At 29.7% G+C, this 20,382-nt stretch overlaps 4 protein-coding genes across 9 annotated transcripts in view; 2 read left to right on the plus strand and 2 right to left on the minus strand.

Annotated features, from left to right (window-relative positions):
* The window catches only part of LOC105427852 (GTP-binding protein Di-Ras2), a 95,431-nt gene extending 84,169 nt beyond the window's left edge, over positions 1–11,262 (plus strand). For all 4 annotated transcript variants that reach the window (XM_089084988.1, XM_089084990.1, XM_089084989.1 and 1 more), the window contains one exon: positions 715–11,262. In XM_089084988.1, the coding sequence (XP_088941114.1) occupies positions 715–919 (205 nt within the window). In that variant the 3' untranslated portion in view covers positions 920–11,262. The remainder of the gene's footprint in view (positions 1–714) is intronic.
* Positions 11,263–11,373: 111 nt separating this feature from the next.
* On the minus strand, positions 11,374–15,067 carry Bulli (regulator of MON1-CCZ1 complex protein bulli). Its single transcript, XM_011639828.3, has 11 exons — positions 14,848–15,067; positions 14,468–14,773; positions 14,154–14,328; positions 13,890–14,049; positions 13,701–13,806; positions 13,470–13,623; positions 13,299–13,362; positions 12,992–13,211; positions 12,273–12,442; positions 11,915–12,190; positions 11,374–11,850 (listed from the first exon to the last, which is right to left on the minus strand). The coding sequence occupies exons 1-11, from the start codon at positions 14,965–14,967 to the stop codon at positions 11,589–11,591; spliced, it is 2,013 nt and encodes a 670-aa protein (XP_011638130.2). The 5' UTR covers positions 14,968–15,067; the 3' UTR covers positions 11,374–11,588.
* A 617-nt stretch (positions 15,068–15,684) lies between these two features.
* On the minus strand, positions 15,685–17,630 carry LOC105427867 (ribonuclease H2 subunit B). 3 transcript variants are annotated; one of them, XM_089084995.1, is made up of 5 exons: positions 17,417–17,630; positions 17,044–17,279; positions 16,679–16,964; positions 16,284–16,501; positions 15,685–16,002 (listed from the first exon to the last, which is right to left on the minus strand). In XM_089084995.1, exons 1-5 carry the CDS (start codon positions 17,496–17,498, stop codon positions 15,907–15,909), a joined length of 918 nt encoding a protein of 305 aa, XP_088941121.1. In that variant the 5' UTR covers positions 17,499–17,630; the 3' UTR covers positions 15,685–15,906. The 3 variants fall into 3 exon arrangements, with proteins under 3 accessions (XP_088941121.1, XP_011638144.2, XP_088941122.1); XM_011639842.3 differs by having other exon boundaries at positions 17,044–17,282; positions 17,417–17,625; XM_089084996.1 differs by having other exon boundaries at positions 17,044–17,332; positions 17,417–17,610.
* Positions 17,631–18,097: 467 nt separating this feature from the next.
* Positions 18,098–20,084, plus strand: Coa7 (Cytochrome c oxidase assembly factor 7). The gene is made up of 3 exons (XM_089085000.1): positions 18,098–18,385; positions 18,458–18,592; positions 19,259–20,084. Exons 1-3 carry the CDS (start codon positions 18,286–18,288, stop codon positions 19,726–19,728), a joined length of 705 nt encoding a protein of 234 aa, XP_088941126.1. The 5' UTR covers positions 18,098–18,285; the 3' UTR covers positions 19,729–20,084.
* Positions 20,085–20,382: the final 298 nt, after the last annotated feature.

The raw sequence follows: 20,382 nt of genomic DNA on the forward strand, positions 1-20,382 counted from the left end.
TTGGATTACGACTATTTTGTTATATAGATATGCACGTGAATAGAATATCAGAAATTATTGAAAAAAAGACCTTATATATTTCATTTAAAATGTTACGAATAAAATTTAATAAAAATGAATTTAAAACTATATTTATATATTGGTAAATGCATTGTCTTTTCAGTTGATTTACGCTTAAAAAGCGTCCAAATTTAAATATTTTATATTTCACAGCATTTCCAGAAAGGTGTCGTAATGCTTAAATTTTTACTTTCACTTTTGTTCAATTATAACTTCATTTATGGAACTTATGTAATTAATTGTGGCAGTTTAATGGCCCGCTAGGGAACTGTATTCCAGTGTATTATTGTTTCAAAGTGTTCTAAATAATATTTGCATTCCTCTGTCCCTAGTTGTCGCCCTTTTCTTAATATCTCTTTCTGAAAAAAAAATCCTTCTTCAGCCATAATCTCTCTCCAGAGATATGAAACATAAATTATTATAAAAAATTATTACAAAATTACTATTAAAAAAAATCGATATTTTATCTATATGCTATTTGTAAATTTAATAATCAAACATTGAAAATTCGAAACATCGAAAACACGCGTACGTGCGTGCGTGCGTGTGTGTGTGTGTGTGTTTGAAAAAGAGATCAGGGAATTAGCACTAATCAAGTCAATTTTACCCAACAATTTCCCGACCGCTCCTAATTCTCTTTTATTACAACGAAAGATCCGGAAGTCCTGGCGGCAGAACCGGCAGCGCGGGTCCCGGGGGGAATTCCCAGCAAGTGGTCGCGGCTCAGGGTTCCAGCGTCGTCTCCGTCACCGAGGAGGTGAAAAGCAAGCCACGTAGCCGCAGCTTGATCAGGCGTACCTCAAGGAAAACGAAGCAGCAGATCAGGGATGCCCGCGCCGATGACTGCAACATCTCCTAAGTCGGCCATTCCGATCAACCGGAAAATGAGCTTCGTCCGCGACCATGAATCCGCTGGTCCCGATTATGTCGTGAGGAAACGCGACAAAGAACTCAACTGTTCTGAGTTCTTTTGATAAAGTGCGTTAAGGTAAGACTCGAGCTGGCGCTCACGATTTACAAGGAAACGAGGCGAATAACCTTTCCACGGATAATGGATCAACATTTACCACTTACTCCGTCTCCGACCCATGAGACTCCAAGAAGGTGAGAAGTAAGCGTGACAAGTAAATAAAATGGCTGCTTTCCGAGGAAATCTAGCTCGAAGAGATATAGACCGTCAACTTAAAATTTGCACTGGAAAGGATGTGTATCGATAAGAAGAGTGTTATAATTAAATTGTAAAAGTTGTAAATTGATTTTTCCTAATAAAATATTTATGTATTATATAAATATTTATATAAATAAAATATTTATATAATACAAAATGTTAAATTTTCAATTAAAATCTCAAATATTTTTTTCAAATCATAATAACGTGATTTTTTTTATGTGGAAGTCATGCATAGGTTGGTTAAATGATTTATTAAATTTTTGTTGAGAAAAACTCGAATTCAAATTGTAAAAGTACACAAGCTTTCTGCTATTGATACATACCTTTCTTGGAACATTCTGTATATATATTAACAGTATGAATGTGAAATTGATGTCTAATGACGAATATATAATTATTTTCAACGAATGAATGAACTCTCATATTCATCCATGTAAATACTTTTGATTTAAAAAAAAATTATATTATTAGAATACTATATATATGCAACATTTTCTTGTGATTATTTTTATACGTTTCCAGAATAACCCAAAAAAGTACGATGTATAAGGAAAGCGATAAAAGAGCTTATAAAAAATTCTGTTTAGAAGAAGAAATACGCAGTTGTTTGTACTCAAAATCAAGAAAAACAAAGCATATCGCTTTTCCGACACATATACGCTAGCTCGTAACATCAAAAGAACACGTATATGAATTAATTAACTGCGTATAATCCGCGATTTTAATCTGTATTAAAAGTGTTGTCTTTCTGGAAAAATAGCGATCTTAAAGCACGAGTTTCGCACGAAAATCCCGCAAGATTCCAAGAATTCCTTGCGTCGTGCAAAAAGTTTGTAATATTGAAATTAAAATGCAAATGAAATCAAAAACGTCAATTTGAAAAATACTTTTTGATAAGAAATTTAAAATATGTTTTCTTTCATTACTGGAAACAAAAAACAAAATGTGTTTTAAATTTTTGATACCATTCAAACAACGAATTAATAATTGATGAAAAATTAAAAATTATTATCATCAAAAATGTTTAGTGATAATTTAAAAAGATTAAAATGATTAAAAAGTTAGATATTATTTTACTTAGATAATATGCTTTAAATTTTTGCAATAATACGCTGCGCTTAAGTATGCTTTATGATCAACTGAAATATTCTAGTAGTAAAAATGTGCTTTTAAAATTTTTTTTATTCTACACGACGCACGCGTATCGTATAAATATTAATTTTGCTTGTGTTAGAAGAAGTTTCTAGTCGCGAGCCGTCGCGTAAAAAGAAATTCGTTTGCAAATTACAGAATACGTAATAATCAAAGTACAAAGGACTTTTTTTCTATTATTATCTTCCTGCTAACTTTGTTATCAGATAAGTACTTCTCTCTTTTAATACTCATAAACTGACGAGCTACTGCAACAAATTGTGCAACTTGCATATTTTAATATCTTGGAACATAATAAAGCTTAGCAATTTCATTCTGTATGCTGAACAATATTAAAATCAGATTTTACTTAGCACATATGTTTCCTTTTTTAAGAGTTCCTAAGTTTTAACGTTAAATAATAAATTAGCAATTAATACTAAGGATTATTTTAAATTAAGATCCACGTATTTTTGAAATTATTTATAAAACAATTAATTCTTCGTATCGCTTTACTTAACTTAATTGGACAAAAAACTTATTAATAAAAAACGAATGGTAGAAATCTTGAAATCTTATTTAATATCTTATTAAATTTTTGATAAATTATTTTGTTGAAATTTCTATTTAATTACGCATTTTGTTTTAATAATTTTGAAGTGATTATATATATTAAATGCATAACAATTAATAATCATATGAATAGTTCGCAATCGTTGAACATGTTAGTATCCCGAAAGTATATTGCAATATTTAGGAATTATATATTCATAACCATTAGAAATTCCAATAACGCATTACTTACAGGAAATATATCAAAGCACATTATTTTAGATATTCGGATTTAGATAAGACGCTAATTATATAATGTAATTCGAGAATCGATAGAACGATTCTCCTTCCTGTTCTATATTATTTTAATAAATCTCATTCATGCTACAATTTCTTAGAAATTTCTTATAATATTTAAAAGAGAGAGAACTTAATTATAACATTATTATTCTACTATAATTCATTATTTATATTTTTAACTCTTTCTTCAAACATTTTTTATCATAAAATTGAAATAATACTATATCATAAACTTATATATATTTTTTAATGCAAAATAGTAATTATGTTAAAACTTTGTTATTAATATTTATATTATTACTATGTTACTTTTATTATAAGTTGTTTTGAAATGTTTATGATAAGACAATAACTAAAAGAATAATTATTAAAGTAAAAATTTTGTCTATATGGAAAAATATTGTCGAAGTTAACGACTTCTTATCTCAAAACTAATGACCTTATTAATAATTCTCAAAAAGAATTGTAAAATTATTTATATTATATTAATCTTTATTTTTGTAAAGTCAGGAATACATTTTACCTCAGAAAAAATCAAAAGTAGTGCAGAAAGTATTGAAAAAAAATGCCGATATTTTGTATATGCAATTGTGAAGTAAAGAAAGATCTATGTATAAAATAGAACAAGAAGGAGACTCATATGTCATCGTAACTGAACCGATGCACAAAGGGGATTGAAAAAAATACCACAAACTGAAACAACTATTATAACAGTACTGAAGTATGCGAAATATCTTGAATATACATATATCATAATTGACACGTAGACATTAAAAATATGTAATATAATATAATTATATATATAATTAAGCAAGTAATCATAAGAATTAAAAAATAGTGAGTTATATGAATATTTGATGCGATATTCGGTCGAAATATTTGCATACATTTGAGAGTACAGTCGTTACAGTCTTGTTAATTCTCGGTTATATGAGAAATATATTTCCCAACAAAGTCTAGTAACTCAACATAAAATTATTTTAATAATATCTCGCATCTTATTTTATGCGTCATAAAAGTATGTTTGAATACATATAATCATCGAATAAGTTAATTCGAGAATATAATCGTGAAGTACCTAGATAGAAAATAAAGTGTTTTAACAAATAGTTTAGATTATTATACAGCTAGAAATTTTTAAACAGAATTCATATTTTGCAAATAAAAATAAAGAAACCTTTTGTTGATATCAAGACACGATTATTTGTCTTGCAATAAATTAAGAATTAGTATTTACAAAAAAATATATGCGAGTATTGTATTAGAATGTTTTTTTGTGTAACACTAATCAAAAACATTAAACTTTCAAGTTTCAGAAAACTTTGATTTATACTTTTTTTTAATTTAAAAATGATATATTAAAATATATCATTTTTAAATTAAAAACTTTCATAAACTAACGATTTTGATAATTGCAATAACGAACAACTTGACATTTGCCGATTGTAAATGCGAATTTATATTCGCACAATTGATTATTCAACTGCGATCAATTATAATAAGATCTTTGCAAAATAACGATCTTATTATGATCACAATTCACTATGTTCTCATTTTTATTACTTACTATTGTTTATTATTTTAATCTTGTCGGCATTATTTTATATAATGTTACGAATCACGCTTGAAAGTTTGAACTGTTTAAAAAAATAAGAACGAAACAAATTTCAATGAATTTAAATGGAGATTAAGACAAGACAAACGCAGACTAAAAAAGGATCAATCGCTCTATTAAGTAATGCGACTAGATTACGAATATTAATAACCGTCCCATTAAGATATTTTTCACGCGACCAAGAGGAAATTATAAAGGTGAAAGGTATGTTCAGTGAAGTGAACTGAAATCGCGAGATGTTCTCGAGGTAAGTTCATTGTTGAAAAAAAGGTCATAAGAGTATGTTTAACGAGCACCTCGCGAACATTTTCGTACGAATGTATGCGTGAAATTTTGTATTTTGACATTTTAATGCGAGAGAGCAGTGTATTTCTATCGGTTCTGTCCTTTGTACAAATGCAAGTGCAGTGTGTTGTCGACGAATGTGCAAAAAGTAAGATTGAGGAAAAAGTACAATTAACTTTTCAAATTATTACATTTTACTAAATTTACTTGCATACAAGAATCTCCTAAAAGAATCTTCACTTAAAGTTATATTACTTATAAGACAAGATAAAATGAGATATTGAAAAAACAATGCAAAATTTTATTGACAAATATAAGTTTTTTTTTTAATTGTAATTAAATTGTGTAAATTCTTTAAATTGTAATTGAGAAAATTAGATTTTCATTTCGTGTGTTTGTGTTTCGTATTAAATTTCACAAAAGATTAATTTTTTTAAATATGATATCTGCAATAAAGCATGCATTTATTCGTTAAATTTTAGCGAGTACGTTTTTTTTTTTTATATAGAGAAAATAAGAAATTCAGTGAAATTTCAAGAAATATTAGAAATAATATAATGAATTAAATTTAATTTAATAAATTAAGATATTTTAAGATAGATTCCTGGCTTAAATGATTCGATGAGTTTTAGTTACACCTCGCAGAAATTTGCACGTTCGTCGACAAACACAGACGCAATTTCGTTATGGTAATTGTAGCGAACATTCTCTCCTGTGTCCATGAAACTTCACGCGACCTCAACGGATTTCTTGGGATAGATCCTATCTGTCAAACTTTATTCGTACCTTACAAAGCCTCCTTTATAACAATAATTTACGCGATGTATTCTAAATAATGAACGAGCTAAACTCAATCTGTATTTAAATATGTACAATGGACCAAAATCATGCTAAAATCTATTGCGTAGATGTTGACTCAACAAAGACTATTCTCTTGCTTTGACACTGAGTTTAAGAAATAAGATTTTTGCAAGATATTTTTAACGGGACAATGGCCTTTAGCTTATTAATAACAATAATCAATTATTTTCCGCAACCCCGAATATTTTGTAATTAGAACGAATAATTACACACGCCAAATTTCAACATGCTGATATGAGAACGTATTTTCTCGAATTTAATAATAATAATTAATAATAATTTTTAAATTTTCAATTCAAAATTTTCAAATTTTCAATTCGCAAAACTTTCAGCTCAAGATTTTTGCAACGGTACAATATCTTTTGTTTCTTCTGTACTCACCCAATCCGCCATATCCATCGCATCGGAAGTAAAAGACACGATCCACTTCTTCTCGAAGCTTCTAAAATCCATAAGCTCCTCCTACTGATTTCCAATTCTTCAAGCTTACTCTCGCAAACAAGCGGAATGGCCGGGTAATGATATCCCTGTAAATAATTAATTCCCAAACTCTCGATATAATTACATATGTATTCCCAGGTGATGCTGTACACATTATCGATAATTGGCGCACCATGTGTCTATATATACCATGTCAAAGATTCTATTGCTTCTATATATGGGATATCTCTTGAAAGATGCGCGCGTAATTTGGATATTGATTAAATATTTTATATTTTTTTAATAAAAAATGATGTCAACACATTATTTGCGAGTACATCATCAATTATATTTTATATACTTTATGTAATGTTATTGCTCTTGACGATGTAACGAAACGACATTATTTAAAACGAATAACGAAACGAAAGCGGTACGAAAATTTCTGAAATTAAGCTCGGCTACTTCTAATCAGTCCAAATTTTAATGTATGAAAATTATTTTTGTTTTTTCAGGCAATCAAAGTACTTGCAAAGTATTGCAAAATATAAAGATTAAACTTATTCAAATTATATATCGATTTTAAGAAAATCTTTCTATTTTTTTTTGCCTGATGACGAAAACTTTACTTAAATAATTTAAAATTGTTTTGGATCCATTGATTTATTTCAATTTATTTCTCTATTCATGTATAAAATATACTAAAAAAAAAGACAATTTTATTAAAAATTTGGTCAGATACAAATTTTAAAATAATTTTAGACTCTCAAAATAATTATGTAGTTATTTATACATTCAAAATTATTGGCTAAAATATCAAAGATTTTTCTAGTGTTGTTATTATATTTAAATGTTCTACATGATAATTTTGATGATCCAACAAAATTATTGTAGAATCTTTATTTAGCCAAATTTTTACTTCGATAAAATCACTTTTTTCGTGTACAAATATCCAAAGTACGCGTGTATTTTTGGGCAGCCTATACATATAGACACATAAGACAAAAGGCGGCTAAGCTAATGAATCAAAAGGGGAGGAATTCTCGACTTTCGAGAAGTTTCTGTCTAATGTCTGTCTGTAAGTATATTTATACGCACTCGTATATCTTAACGCCTTGCTTATCGGCCGGTGTTTATCAATTAATTTATATCCAGGTCGCAGAATTCGCACATATAAAGTTACGAAATGTGCTTAATATATCACGTTGACACAATGTACGATGAAATTACATACTTATAGATGTTATAAATTAGGAATAAATGACTAGCGATAGGAGAACAGCGTATGGGAAGTGGTAGAAATAAATTAACATTTCTTTCTGATTAACAATCTGATTAAGAAATTAATCTTTTTCTTTAATATATAGGACAATATCGCAATAGACCAATAGACTTGAAGATATTTATCAGTTATTATCTTTCACTGAAGAGAAAAGTAATATATAGGCGAAAACGATAATTAATTTTAATAAATCGTGGGATTTATCATGTTAAAATTTGAGAGAAAAGCCAGTAAATACAAACTAACAGTAATATTATATTGACTCCCTATAATTTTTCACTCAACAAAATGAATATAATATATGTTATACAAATAAACGTAACAATTATGTTGCTAAGAAATTATTGTAATGTACTGTATTTTATATTTACTGGAAATTTCGATCCATCTTACGCGTATCAACAAACTGGACGGTAATGAAGACGTTAAGAGGAGAGGAACCAATGAAATCCGAATTCAAAACTATAACTATGCTTGTATCTGTATATTCTCTATCTCTCTTTCTCTTCCTCGATAGACTATAATATCTTATAGAATTAATTCTCAAATTACCTCTTATCACTGTTGACGAGCTTACGGAACGCGCGACGACGCAACGTTGAATGAAACGACGTGAAGTTTGGCACTTAGGCGTACGTACCTTTTTTCGCAGGACGCCAACTTAATCCTCTCGATCGAGCAAATGACTTTTTAATGTATTGTATGTACAATACAACTGTAATACACACGTCCACGTCTCCATTCACGCATTTTTACATACGCTTGCACTTTATTTATCGCTGTTAATTAATAATGCTATTTACATATATTGTTACTATAATCGAATTAAGTTAAAGTACGCGAGACGTGAACGCGCGCGAACTCGAAACCGGCAACTTTTTGCATTAATGAATTATTTTTTTGTGTATTTTAGAGCTTAGAATATCTCCTCGTTCCTTTCAAAGAGAGAAAAATATTAGATTTTGTAAATCATAACTTTATAACTTTAACTCTCTTTTTCTTAATTTTGAAGGAGATTTGAAACCTCTCAAATCTCTCGATGAGTCCCCTGAAATGTATTTTTATGATATCGTTTTAAATGAATTGAAGTGCTATCGGTCACAATTTATACTTTAAAATATAAACACAAACTTTTTCATAATATTAAATAATTCTCTCAACAAAATCTAATTATATTATTTCGCGATTTGTATATATCTTTTTAACAAAATGATTATCGAAACAGACATAATTTAATTTATTGTCTATTGATAATTAGCTCTCTCTTTCTCCCCCCCCTCTCCCTCCCCCTTTCCTTCTCTCTTTTTCTTCATCGTTTCTTTCGATTTTTTGCTCCTCTCTCTTTCTGTATTTTTATGTCTTTCTTAAAAATATAGCATAGAATTAATTTATCTATTATCTATTATCGCTGTCAACGAGCTTATGAAAATATAATGTGAAGGATTATTACAATTTCCGGTGCCGGAACGGAACGACGTGATGTCCAATACATATGCGCTTTTCATCTCTACAAGATGCGATTCTGAATCGCCAATTCTCGACCAAGCGAACAACTTTAGTTCATGTATAATATGATTACAATTTACGCTGCACACGCTCATACATACGCTTATGCTTTACTTATCTCGTCACACCCATTTATTGTCATTTAATAATATTATCTATATTTTGTTACAGCAATTATTGTAATAATCTCGAATATTCGAACGCGACGAAATCGTATGCGCGGGCTCGATGAACATCGCAAATACAAATGCAAAAGGAGATACCAGAACAAGCAATAGCCAATCAAAATCCAATTATATTTCTGAACTGTGTGTGCGGGTACATTGTATATAAAATCGCAATTTCTGAAGAGTATGGAAATCGTCTTGCCCGCGTCAACTTCCATATCGGAATATGATAGCTTTTTCAATCCTAGTAATCTTTTTTCAACGCGAGACATTTTTGCATTACTTTTAGTTTGTAATTTAAATGCTTTCTGTAATAAAATGATTATTCAGATAAAAATAATTCATTTTTTTTATAATCAGCTCTTTTTCTCTTTTGCATTATTTAATTAAACGAATATTTCTTGTCTTTATGTGTTATATATAAAAGGTATTGTAAAGATGCAATTAATTCCTGTACATTTTTAAAATTGTCTTTTTTTCAGATATATTTCATTTACTTTTTATAATTAAAATAAAATAAATACAGCTTATAAATATAGAAATTTTTTTCAAATAAAAGATAGAAAAAAATATTATTGTTACAAATGAGATAAACTTTCTGTTAATTACTCAATTTTATCTTAAAGTAAATTATGTAACATTTATGAATCTGTTTTTATTTTTTCAACAAAAAATTGTACGAATATGATAAAGCAAAATCAATAATATATAATTTTTGTTTGTTTTTTTCTAAATTAATTAAATTGAATTAATTAAAAAATAAATTAAAAATAAATTTATAATCGTTTATCAATTTTCATCTAGAAAATTAAAAAAATAAGTGTGAGATTATAACATTGTAAGATGGGACTTAAAACTCCCTTTCAAAATATATATTCAGAATTTTACGAATATTATATAATAAAACAAAAAAATCTTTAAACAAATTTTCTGTTCTTTTTAAAGAGGATCAAAAATAATGCGGTTGCACCGCACTTTATGTTCTTGAGCAACCGAGCTTAAACAATTATTTGTAAATCATTGTAAATGATTCCGAGATTGTTTAATCATCAATATTAACAGATGTAACATTAATAAAGTAACACATTTGACCAATTTCCAAGTATCTCGCTGTTTCTTCCTATGTGTGAGCACTGTATATGTAATTTTTTGCACATTACTTTAGAGGATTTGAGCATTTTTATCATTATCTAAGTAGATTTATCAATAATACTCGATAATAATTGCGTAGGACGACTTGATCAAATCTCGATTAACGATAATTAATCCAATTAGCAAGCTCGCTTACAAAGCTTCTAACTATGCAATTTATTCTTCCTAATCAGTATTTCCTTCCATTTATCAAACAATGAAGTATTAATAAATATATCCAATTAATGGAGCATTAATTCAGAGTTTAATCATCAATTAAGTTAATCGGAATTTGACTGAAGTTTCTCTTAATATAACAAAGAAAGTGCTTAAATTTACAGCTTGATAGCAGCGACTTCTCACTTTTCCTCAACTTGTTATCGCTCTCTGAATATCTAAAGTTATTGTTAATTGAAACTGCGGCGTCTATTATTGTATAGTCCTTAGTTTACTGCAACAGATTGTATTTATTGTATCTCTGATATATATCTAAGGTCCTATTGTAAATTCTACTGAATATTGTAGTTCAACCTGACCAGCGACCAACTCGTTTATCTTTCACTATATTATGAAGATGCAAGCGACAATTATTCATTTTTTTTCTTTTTTTTTTTTTATTAAGGAGAATCTGTATCGTGCGATGTCGTTTAAATACACATCAGAAAAGAAAAACGAATGCTAATATTACTAAGTACTCTTCATAAATAAGAAATTCATTATAAATGTATTATACTACATAGTAAGTCTCTCGCTCTATTAAAAGATTATTAAAGAAACCTTATACTTTGTAAGTTTCGAATTTATGACTCCTGTAATAAAGTAAACCCTGCAATGTGAACGCAATACAAAAAAATGGAAAGAAGATATTTTAATAAGGTAAATGACATATATATTATTTACAAATTCGCCTTAATTTTATTCTCTCTTTCATATAATAATAAATAATCCATAACAATATAGATTTATACAACACTACAGGAATTTACAAATTACGAAGTAGCTACAGCACATAAATTCTCTATCAGTTTCATTAAATAAAAATTAAATGTGATTATTTCTTTACCTATCGTTCTCAAATAGCGCTACACGGACACCGATATAAGAATCTTACGAAGAAATAGTGGTAACATTCGAATTCGTATCCGAATTGCACTCATTGTCCGTTCCTTGAAACAGATATTTAAAATGCTGAACGTATGGCTGACAATGTTCACCCTTCGTGAAGGCCGTAGTATTATGCAACCTCAAGTTGCGCTGCTCGAAAAATTTAAAGACTGAATGAAAAAGCGTCGCATCATCGGTAGCTTTCGCTGCCTCTAAGAATTTTCTCGCAGATATCTGATCCGTCATTCCGACGGATCGAACGTATCTGAAATGTAAAGGTATAATACATATATGTGTTAACAAATATTAAAAATAGCCAACCAAATTACCGCAAGGCAGCCAAGATATGTCCCTTCGATAAAAGCACTTCGATTATCTCCTCGTGCGCGTTTCCCAGTCGTTTTAACATATCCAATGCCAATTGATGCGCTGCTGGATACAAGTTTTCTAAAGAAAGTAGTAAACAGGCTAAAGGTTTCGAATCAGCAACCACGTGGTACTGTAACAACTGATGGAGCTGATAATAAGCCTTCCGATGTACCAATGTTGTGATGACCAATTCATGCAAGTAATGTTGCACCGGTATTCCGTGTTCAGCTAATGATCTGATAAAATAGGAAAATCTGGGATAAAATAAGCTGAATCTCGATAAATTTATTATAAGTTATCGTCCATTCTGATTCCTACCTAATATATTCGAGTAGGACCCATATTATCATCTTTGGTTCAATCGTACCTTCAGAAAATTTGGACAATATGTGACTATACATGTCGCTTTGATCAAGCAATAGTTTATACTTAAAATTATCAGTCACTGTTGTTACATTTTTAATATTATTTTGTAAAGGCGTTCCCATCTGCAATTGATAAATGAATATAATATGCTTAATTTTACTAATTATTATTAGGCCCCGGATGTTCGTGCAATTTCTCGTGCTGCGCGCGGAGCACCGCTGCGTGCGAGTAAGTCGAGTTCTCGCTAAAGCGAGATAGTAAAATTTCTTAAAGAAACCCGACGCTCGACTCGACGTAATCCGAATTAATAATTTCGGCTAGCGCACGGTCTATTAAACAAAATACAGAAAACAATATGTTTGAATTTTATTAGAAGTACAAATATTTTAAAATCATATTACTTTTTAAATCTTAAAATATAACATAGATTAAATGAAACAAATACAATATATTGAAAGTAAATAATATAGTATCCAAAAAATATCCAAAAAGATAAAGAGTTATTGCTATAATATTGTTATTTCATTTTAGCGAGCACTCGATTCACTCGCACGCAGTGCTCCGCGCGCGACACGAGAAATCGCACGAACATCCGGACCCTAATTATTACACACATAAATATATACCATATAATCATATATCAAAAAAAGCGAAACATAATTTATCGTTACCTGGTTTTGTATTTCGCTTTCTAAATAATTTCTATACACAATGTTAAGTTTATCGAATATGATTGGCATTTCCATTAAGCTTACAGGCAACTGAGTCATAAAACTCTGCAAGACTTGTATTAATATCTGCTTAGCATTTGACCGCTGCATTAGAAATTCTATTAGAAGCACTTTATCCGTAATCAATTTCACTAAGGCTTCCAATCTGAGCTCAATATACCTATTTTATTATTAATAAAAATGAGAAAAATTATGCGTAAATTAAAAATAAATCAAGATGAAATATTATAATTAATTTTAAACATACCATAAACAACCCAATTTTACATCAATTATTATATTTGGTTGAAAAACGACCCAATTAGGAGAATCTATATAATATTAAGATTTAATAATTGGGAATCAATATCATATACTTATATTACTTAATTAAAAAATTAAATTGACAAGTAATAATATACTTTTACATAAAGGATACATAACTGACATGGCTGATACATCTGATCTGACAAAGTCGCGCCTGGTACTTTAAGATTGAAAGGTTTAATTGGTTTCGCCACGGTTACACTTGTATGATGCATTATTGTTCCATCACTCACACCAGATAGCATGATATCGAATATCATTGATGTCTATATAAAAATACAAACATAAATTTTATTATTTTGAATAAACTTGTTCAATAAACTTGTTCAGTAGCAATATATACCTTTGATGCTTGATGATGAACAATAATAAGATTATCAACTACGTTTATGGCAAATCTACCACCAACATCCAGTTTTAACATATGACTTTTTTTAATGGTCATCATTCTGCAAAGACATATAGCTATAACATTGAATAACCAGTATTACATTTAAAGCAGTAGACAAAGCAGTATATGTGTAAATTTTACTTGTGTATAGTGTAAACATATACAAATGCTGTTCCTATTGAGCGGTTAGCTCCTGGCTGATGCCGTAGCAAAATTATACAAGGCGTTCCATACAATACAGCCAATGCTACATCCCTCTCAGAAACGGCCAACTTTCCTGGTTTCGTTATATTATGTTCAACTAAAACATTATATCGTAGATACAAAAATAATTTTTGCTTGGAACAATGTTAATAAACATATTATTTAACATGTTAATAAACATATTATTTTTCTCTTACTAACTTTCGAATTTGGTTAATTTGTGAAGATTGCCAGGTGTAACATGCAACGCTTGTATTTGATTACCAACTGTACCAGATGACAATAATACCAAATAACTTTTGGGACAAAAAACAAACCAATTTACACCTAAACTTAAACATTTTAATGCTCTAACATTGCGTTTTTCTGGATTGACCTGTAACAAAGGTGATTTCAAAATATCATTAAAAATACATTAAAAATATCTTTAGCACTCTTAGAGTAAATTTCAAAAAAGGTTTGTTAATATATAGACTATCATAATTTTTTGTAAATAATATAAGAAATTGCCGCACATGAAACAATTCTACACCGTGATCTGTGACTACAAGTATCTCAGTGCCATGGGTCCACACAAAGCCTAATATCGTTGCGTTCTTCCCTTTGCATGACTGAGAATACTCAACGTGATCCAAACCAGAGAGAGAGGAATAGTTAACGAATTCCACTGACGAGTTGGTACGTTGAATCGCGAGTATATTCATGTCAGGGGAGAACTTGATGGATATCACTGGGCCTCTGTCCTCCATCCGGAAGTTTAAGTTCTGGTCCGGGCCCTTAACGAGCACTCCTGTGACGCCTCCTGAGCGGACAGCGAACACCTATATACAAATTGTGTTTACCACTGTATCACATAGAGACGAAAGATTTTTAATATGAGATAAAGTTGACTAACTTGCTGTTTCGAATCATCGAAAAACACATTCGTGAGGCAGCTGACCGATTCAAATCTGATGGGATCAGGGGATAATTCCAAATAATAATCGTCATTCTTTCCCCGATCATCAGCTTCCATGTCTGACGTATTTAATCATCTGATCTTACCAAACGCTTGACAGTTCTACAAATTGCAGTGTATTAAAGCAGTGCTGTCGATCTAGAAAATCTTTCTCTACCCACATTGAGGGTATATTCTCGAACGGTGATAGTTTAACTTATTTTTCTTCTAGATGTTGGCTGCCATGTAACTAAATCGAGAAGTGTTCGAATCCATCATAACCTGCAAAGATGTCGAGGATGTTTCATTTGAAAATTCAAGATCGTAGTAGTAAAATATATAATTCCTTTCCCCCCCCTTTTTTTATATAAATTGAGGAAGACTTAGTAAAAGTCGAAACGTTTTTGTTACACAAATAAATGAATTTATTTAGTTTCATCTAATTATTTTTATCATTTGTTGTACAGACAAATTAATTTCATCCAATTCATTTAATTTCATCCAATTAAAGAAATTTGACCATCTATCTACATTGTTCGTTTCTTGATCTTTCTTACCTTTACTTATTGCTTAGCGAAATCGAGTGTAAGTGTTGTTATTTTTTATTTCTAATTGAAGTTTTAAAAAGTTTTTTAATACTAATTTTAATATTAATTTTTTAAAAATGCAGTCAACAATAGTATCTTGATGTGGAAAATTATTGACAAATTACACAATACTCAGACAAAATACACTAATTATATTGTTTTTATTAGATAATTAAGGAAAAAGGTAAAAATAGAAATAAAAAAAAAATAAAAATTTGCTTTGTGTTTATTACAGATTGTATCATGTTAAATGTTAATAACATTGTAAATTTATTAGATATTGAGAAAAATTATTTTTCTTGTTACATAATAATCAATAAAATATTACAATTTACATAGCAATAAAATTTATAAAAAATGTACACTATATGCTGTCTATAAATACATTAATTTTTACATTAATTTTTAAAATCATTTTATATTTTTCTAATTATTTCTTCTGAAAAAAGGTAGTGATACTCTTAGATCCTGCTGCTGCTCTCTGTCTAGCTAATTCCTTTTTACCAGGGGCTGTACTTTTTTGAATCTGTAAAAATAAAAATAGATTCAAATTAAATAATCTTATCAAACACTTTAAATACTTTAGATTTTATTTCATCATTTCATGTCTTAAAGAAAGAACATTTACAATTTGATAATTATTATTAGATTAAATTGAAACAATAACATAATTATTATTAGATTGAATTAAAACAATTACAATTTTAAAACAGTCAAAAATTATTAATAGATTTAATTTATAGTTTCAAATCTATAATTATATTTATTTTCATTTAATGAAAAGAAATAACTGTACTAATAACTCACCTTTTCAGATTTATTTGATTCTTTCGTCTTTGCTTTTGGATTTGGACTTTCTTCAAAATCTTTCTTAATTTTTTTTTCATCCATATCATTTTGAGAACTATCCAGTTTGCGTTTTTTACTTTCTACTTCATTATGTATATTCAAATGTTGTGCCAGCTTCTTTGAGAGATCTTCAGCAAGATATTCTGATACAATACCATGTGCATACTTTAAGTATTCTATAAGAAAATTTTCAATACTTTATTAATAAATTGATCTTTCTTATAGAGCCTACCAAAATTGATTAATATTACTTCAATGTTTCAATTAGACACTGAAAAAGTCCTGTCAAATGCTTGATCTTATTTAATCTCTCAATCATACAACAAATTAATTGTGTTTGTTATTTTTCATACCTGCTTCTGTACCAATTTCATATTTAGTACTCTTAACATAAGTAGCACTCGTAGCACCTTGTGACACATGAATTCCTTTTTGTTTTAATATATCTGCTACTTTTTTCACCTTTTTCTGCAACCAACCCAACGACTTCTTCTCATTAAACTTGAATGCCTGTAGCGATTCATCACCCTTAAGATCAGCAATTAATGACAGATTCAAATTTTTACACTGTACAAGGCGAGATATCTCTGGAAAATCTTCATCCCAGAGACATTGTTCCAATGGTTGTGCCAATTTCAACTGTAACGAAGATAATCTAACAAACTTATCAGAAATGTCTGTACAAAGATAATAAATAAAAGTAAAATTCTACAATTACCTTCCTCAAATATGGCAAAGCCAAAAAGATTGGATCAATTGGTGTCGACAGATACAACTTGCCTTCGGATTTGACATTATCGTCAATGAACCAAGATCTTTTCCTTTCATCAAAAATTAAAACTTCCTGTACCATGAGATTTCCAGGACTGAACATGAATATAGCTGGCTTGTTGGAAGCTGGATGTCTAAGCTTAACGATCTCTGGTTGACTTCCACTCACTTTGTCCAGACCATCTTCTGAAATACATTTTTAGACATGCAATTCTGAGACCGTTTCTCCGGAGAGCCTACAACGACCGCAAGAGTCAATCAACAATGAAAGAAAACTGCGAAAATTGTCAGTGGAATAAATTCCTGATTCTCGTGCTTACCCTTCATAAGAAACACCCACGTGTTTGCCGATGGGTTCACTGTCTTGATTTGTTTCTGTGGGGAAGCTTTGACACGCGGCATTTTCCCGCGTGCCGTACGTTGCCATCAGACAAAAATGAAATGACGAAATGACGAAATGACGAGAGAAACGAAAGATTCGAGAGCGACCGAAGAAATATCAAACAAAGTTGCCGATTGGCTACCAGATAGGAAATCCTAAAGTCCCCAGATTCTCTTTTTTGAAGAAAAATGCAGCATCTTGCAATATTTACAATTGCGTTCCGCATTAATTGTAAAAGATAAAAAAGTTAACAATTCTATTTAACGGAATATTAGAGAAATTAATTAAAGCTGAAATTAAAAATGTCTTTTTGCCTATGATTTTTTTAGTGGTAAAATCGATGAAAAGAACGACAGTGAAGAATAAGGCGTAATGGAAAAAATATTAGAAAGAGAATAAATATTATATCGATCTATTAATTGATGTATGGTTTTTGATAGATTGAAATTTATTGCCTGCATTATTTTCTTCCTGTTGCTTATCGCATAGACCTTAACATTTAATTTAATTATATTTATTTCTGTTTTTAATATTTATTTATTAATTTTATTTATTTTTGTTTCTCCATTGTGCATAGAATCTAAATGTTGAGTCACTTTTGATCACGTGATTTTAAACATTAGCATGAAAAAGCATCTTAAATCAGCTGTTGCATTCATTCGAGATCACAACTTTAGATGGCGTCGAGGATCCACGGATCTTCCTTTTTTTAAAAGGGCAGTTTTGTGTGTGTGTATGTGTGATATGACGGATGTTTTAAATAACTTCCCTTTATGTCATCGCACGTGCACCTTGAGATAAAAAGAAATGGCGTATGACTTGAAAAATGAAGACGACGTGAAAGAGTATCTGAAGAATCTTCACATCGAATACCAATTTGGCTGTCACAGCGAGAAAAAACCGGAGGGTGAGTGAAGCCGGTAATGTCTTCCAAAGTCTAACCTTAATTAGATAAAATAACATTTCTCTTCGGAGACAGTATGCCACCTGTTGGGCGACTTTTACGAGGCAATAAATTTGGATATGAAAAAAGCCGCGTTGTTATACCAGAAGACTTGTGACGAATACAATTACGCTAGAAGCTGTGCGAAATTCGGTGATTTCAAAGTGGTTGGTAAGTAGCGTGAAGAGAAGCATAAAGCAGTGTTATTAGCAATTGTGAATGCTTTCCATGAAACAAGTTGACATAAAGTATTGTTTTGTCCTTATTATTCATTGAATGCCAAGAAAGAAATGAATGCTATGGAGTCAATTTATGTCATTAAAAAGTGAAAAGTTGGAAAGTATCTTGTATCATATCATAGGAGCTTGAGATCTCTATGATTTGATTCATGATACCAAATATGTAATATATTGTTGCAATTAAAGCGAAATTCGTCAAAGCAAGATCGAAATGATATTTGTTTGAAAAATGAGCAAGCTGATATAAAACTCTAACAGATATTCGTCTGCTATATTGATACATGATTCTGACAGATATCATGAATGTTCTGGTGCATATCTTGAAATTATTGGATTAATTAGACAATAGACTTGTTTTTTATAGTTAAACTATATAAGTATATGCTTTATATATATAAGTATATGCTTTAATGACATTTAAAATAATGGATATATTCAAAGTTTGATGAAAGCAAGAAAGAAAAATTAGTGCAGTCCAAAATAAAAAATAGACTTTATATTAAAAGAACCATTTATTTCGGAATCTTTTGTTTATAAAAGATAAAACTTGATATATGAATTATTTAATTATTTCTATAATGCTTTTTTCATTTCACAGGTAAAGGTTGCGACAAAGACATATCAATGGGATACAAATATTTATCAAAGAGCTGCGAGCTCAATGACGAATATGGATGTCTGCATGCTGGTGTCTTGGCAACATCTAAAAATGATGTCGGAGAAAAGGACAGGGCTAGTCAAATTCATAATGGTGCTAGATTTCTGAGAAAGGCCTGTGATATGTACAACTCAAATAAGGCCTGTTTCTATCTATCAGGTTTATACTTGACAGGCTTTGAAAATATTATTGAGAAAAATCTTAAAGAAGCATACAAGGTGTCATTGAAGAGCTGTGAGCATGGCAATCCATATGCCTGTGCGAATCTATCCCAGATGCACATGCGCGGAGAAGGCGCACAGAAAAATCCCGAACTTGCTGCGACTTTCAAGAAACGTGCTATGGAATTGTATGACGAATTGAAACAGACGCAGCCGGAAGTAAAGTTCCATCAGGGCATAGATATGTAACATTTAGCTTTTCGATTAATCCATTAGATCGATTAAGAGATACATTCATCTTTCGTTTTTATCTTCCTAATTTTGTGAAATAAAAAAATATGCACGATATGAACTGCTGCCTGTACATCTAAGTCATCATGAATTGTATCGTTTCACAATCCATTTCTAATTTTTATTATAATTTGATAAATATATAATACAAGGATGATTGTGTGATCGAAAGATGAATAATTATTTATAATAAATAATTTGTTATTTATTAATCACGATGCAAGCTTTGTGAAATGTATAAACTTTAATATTTCTAATATGAATTGTCGACATATTCATATTACAAATATATTGTATATAGTTGTTTATAACAATCTTATTTCACATCATCGTTATCCCCAATTATATTTATTCTGCAAATTGAATATGAAGGTAAATTCGCGAGTATTTAAAAAATTGCAAACAAGATTCTTCTCACGTACGTGCATTGCATTATATTTTATAAGAGATAAAAATTTTGATTTAAAACGGAAACTTTAATTTTAAACTCAATGATTCATTTAAAATGGAAAACTGGATTTTTTTGTCTCTCAAGCTTGACTAAACATTTTTTATATTAACAAACTTTGAAGCTGTTTTAAATCTATATATTATTAGAAAATGAAGATATAT

This window comes from Pogonomyrmex barbatus, unplaced genomic scaffold (genome assembly GCF_055798465.1).
Source record: "Pogonomyrmex barbatus isolate J1 unplaced genomic scaffold, ASM5579846v1 scaffold9, whole genome shotgun sequence".
In the NCBI taxonomy this organism is placed as follows: domain Eukaryota; kingdom Metazoa; phylum Arthropoda; class Insecta; order Hymenoptera; family Formicidae; genus Pogonomyrmex; species Pogonomyrmex barbatus.

Excerpts from the sequence above, each read along its gene's own strand:
- Bulli (XM_011639828.3), bottom strand. The coding sequence starts at position 14,967 with ATGGAAGCTGATGATCGGGGAAAGAATGACGATTATTATTTGGAATTA. Across the intron at positions 13,624-13,700 it reads TTCATCATCAAGCATCAAAG|ACATCAATGATATTCGATAT; the intron begins GTATATATTGCT and ends ATTTTTATATAG. Across the intron at positions 13,363-13,469 it reads GTATCAGCCATGTCAGTTAT|ATTCTCCTAATTGGGTCGTT; the intron begins GTATCCTTTATG and ends AATATTATATAG.
- LOC105427867 (XM_011639842.3), bottom strand. The coding sequence starts at position 17,498 with ATGCCGCGTGTCAAAGCTTCCCCACAGAAACAAATCAAGACAGTGAAC. Across the intron at positions 17,283-17,416 it reads GTGGGTGTTTCTTATGAAGG|AAGATGGTCTGGACAAAGTG; the intron begins GTAAGCACGAGA and ends AATGTATTTCAG. Across the intron at positions 16,003-16,283 it reads AATCAAATAAATCTGAAAAG|ATTCAAAAAAGTACAGCCCC; the intron begins GTGAGTTATTAG and ends TTATTTTTACAG.
- Coa7 (XM_089085000.1), top strand. The coding sequence starts at position 18,286 with ATGGCGTATGACTTGAAAAATGAAGACGACGTGAAAGAGTATCTGAAG. Across the intron at positions 18,386-18,457 it reads CAGCGAGAAAAAACCGGAGG|TATGCCACCTGTTGGGCGAC; the intron begins GTGAGTGAAGCC and ends CTTCGGAGACAG. Across the intron at positions 18,593-19,258 it reads CGGTGATTTCAAAGTGGTTG|GTAAAGGTTGCGACAAAGAC; the intron begins GTAAGTAGCGTG and ends TTCATTTCACAG.